Source organism: Habropoda laboriosa, unplaced genomic scaffold, assembly GCF_001263275.1.
Source record: "Habropoda laboriosa isolate 0110345459 unplaced genomic scaffold, ASM126327v1 scaffold88, whole genome shotgun sequence".
Lineage (NCBI taxonomy): Eukaryota > Metazoa > Arthropoda > Insecta > Hymenoptera > Apidae > Habropoda > Habropoda laboriosa.
The window spans coordinates 1,416,542-1,418,357 of record NW_017100219.1 but is presented as its reverse complement, the minus strand read 5'-3'; the positions used below and the strand labels follow the sequence as shown (position 1 = coordinate 1,418,357).

General features: G+C 41.4%; 1 protein-coding gene across 9 annotated transcripts in view; it reads left to right on the top strand.

Moving 5' to 3' along the window:
• LOC108571001 (homeodomain-interacting protein kinase 2) overlaps window positions 1-1,727 on the top strand; it is a 39,265-nt gene extending 37,538 nt beyond the window's left edge. For 5 of the 9 annotated variants that reach the window (XM_017932957.1, XM_017932962.1, XM_017932959.1 and 2 more), the window contains one exon: window positions 120-1,727. In XM_017932957.1, coding sequence (XP_017788446.1) covers window positions 120-318 — 199 coding nt within the window. In that variant the 3' untranslated portion in view covers window positions 319-1,727. The remainder of the gene's footprint in view (window positions 1-119) is intronic. The other 4 variants (XM_017932965.1, XM_017932960.1, XM_017932958.1 and 1 more) reach the window with 2 other exon arrangements.
• Window positions 1,728-1,816: the final 89 nt, after the last annotated feature.

Sequence of the window (1,816 nt, the reverse complement as noted above, 5' to 3'; positions counted from 1 at the left end):
ATATATCTCTTTTTTTTTTTATATAAAAAAAAGAAAACACAAAAAAAACAATGTTTCATTTCCCTTTTTTTTAGAGCTTTACGGAGACATTCTAACGTTCATTATCCCGTTTTTTACAGCTCGTCTCCATTAACGTTGTATGATTCTAGTCGAGCGTTGCCACCACCAGCTCATCACAGCTCGGCCAGACCGTTGCTGGCAAGTCATGCAGCGCATCCACTGCCTGCACATATGCAGCCGACAGCCGTTTACGGATTGGCCCCGCTTTCACCGGCCAAACATCAATATCAACCTTCTGGTTTGTGGTTCACCGAGTAAATCTTCACCTTCTTTTTTTTTCTATTTTTTCTTTGTTTTCGTTCGTTCCCTCTGTGTCTCTGAGTTTCAGAAGAAAAATGAAAAACGGCGTTGAACCGAGCACCGAGCAGCATCGCCGCTTCGCTTTTTCTTCCTGAAATTTTACTCCGAGATCCAGGCACAGGCGAGATCTCTCTCTCTCGCTGCACATCCGAACACACAAACACACACACGCGCAAGACCGTCGCCGAACGAAAGGAAAAAGAGAATACAATTCGTTCGTCCATCCGTCGCCATTTTCTCTCACCTTCGAGACATTCTCTCATTCTCTCGTGAACGTGCTCTTTTTACTAGCGAACGAAGGGGGCCATCGCACGATACTAAACGATCGACTACACGAGAAAACACAGGAGCTATAACGAAACACTAGCATTAATATCGTAAGAACAAAATCAATATTCACGGCTGGTGAAATGAAAAAAATGATAAAAAGACTCGACGGAGTCTCCGGAGGCAAAAGGCAACAAGTCGTTCTTCAGCTTAACTTTTTTGACAATCCGTCCTTTTAAACAGCGATCCTGCTCCCTTCGAACTGCCTTGTCTGTGTTAAACTAAATGGATTAATTGAGAAAAAAGAAAAAGAAAAAGGTGAACAATATGGATTTTTGAGGATCGACAGAGAGACTGACCACTGTTTGCTGCGTCGCGTTTCAATGCTTTCATTGGCGCACTTCGTCGAGCGTGCGTTGTCTTCTTCCTTTCGTTCGACGAAGAGAGAAATCGCGTGTGTCCGGATATCGAGGGGAAGCATAATGAAATTAACGAAAAATGATAAGATTAAACGTTGTATAGAGGAGGGTTTAAGGAAGGGCCGCCTCGGTGCTTCCTGTCGCGCAATCGTTTCCTCAGTGAACCATCGCTTCGATAATTTGTAATTTGTATTATCTCTTTTTTCCAAAAAAAAACCTGTCGTTTAACGGTGATAACGATCGACGTAAAATTTTATGTCCGACTTAGACGGCGCATATTGTTAAAATATACGTGACGGTGGTATATATATTATATACTCGACGTGTTTTTTGTATGTTTTCGAGGAAGGAAAATGTTCTCGCCGTCGCGCCAAAAAAAAAGAAGTTTTTACGAAACGAGATGATGATATTGTGTATGTGAAAGAGAAGAAAGATCACAGGCGGATGTTATATTCGTCCTTGATGTTTGACGAGAGTCTCTAACCGTTTGTATGAAAAATTATGCGCAGTTTAAGCAGATGAGATAAAAAAAAAAGAAAAAACGTTGAAGGGAGGAAAGGGGGGAAGAAAAGAAAGAGAAATGAAAAGAAACCACGTCGATATACATTATGTGCGTTGTGTCGTCGGTGATTTGGCAAAACTGTTTCCGCTTTTCAACGTGCGACAAACAGCGTTCGGTTGGCCAAGAATAATCTTTTTATCGAAGTTCAGCGTTAACGGGAAATAAGTTTGCATTTCTTTATGGTATGATACATATATCATACGCGTTA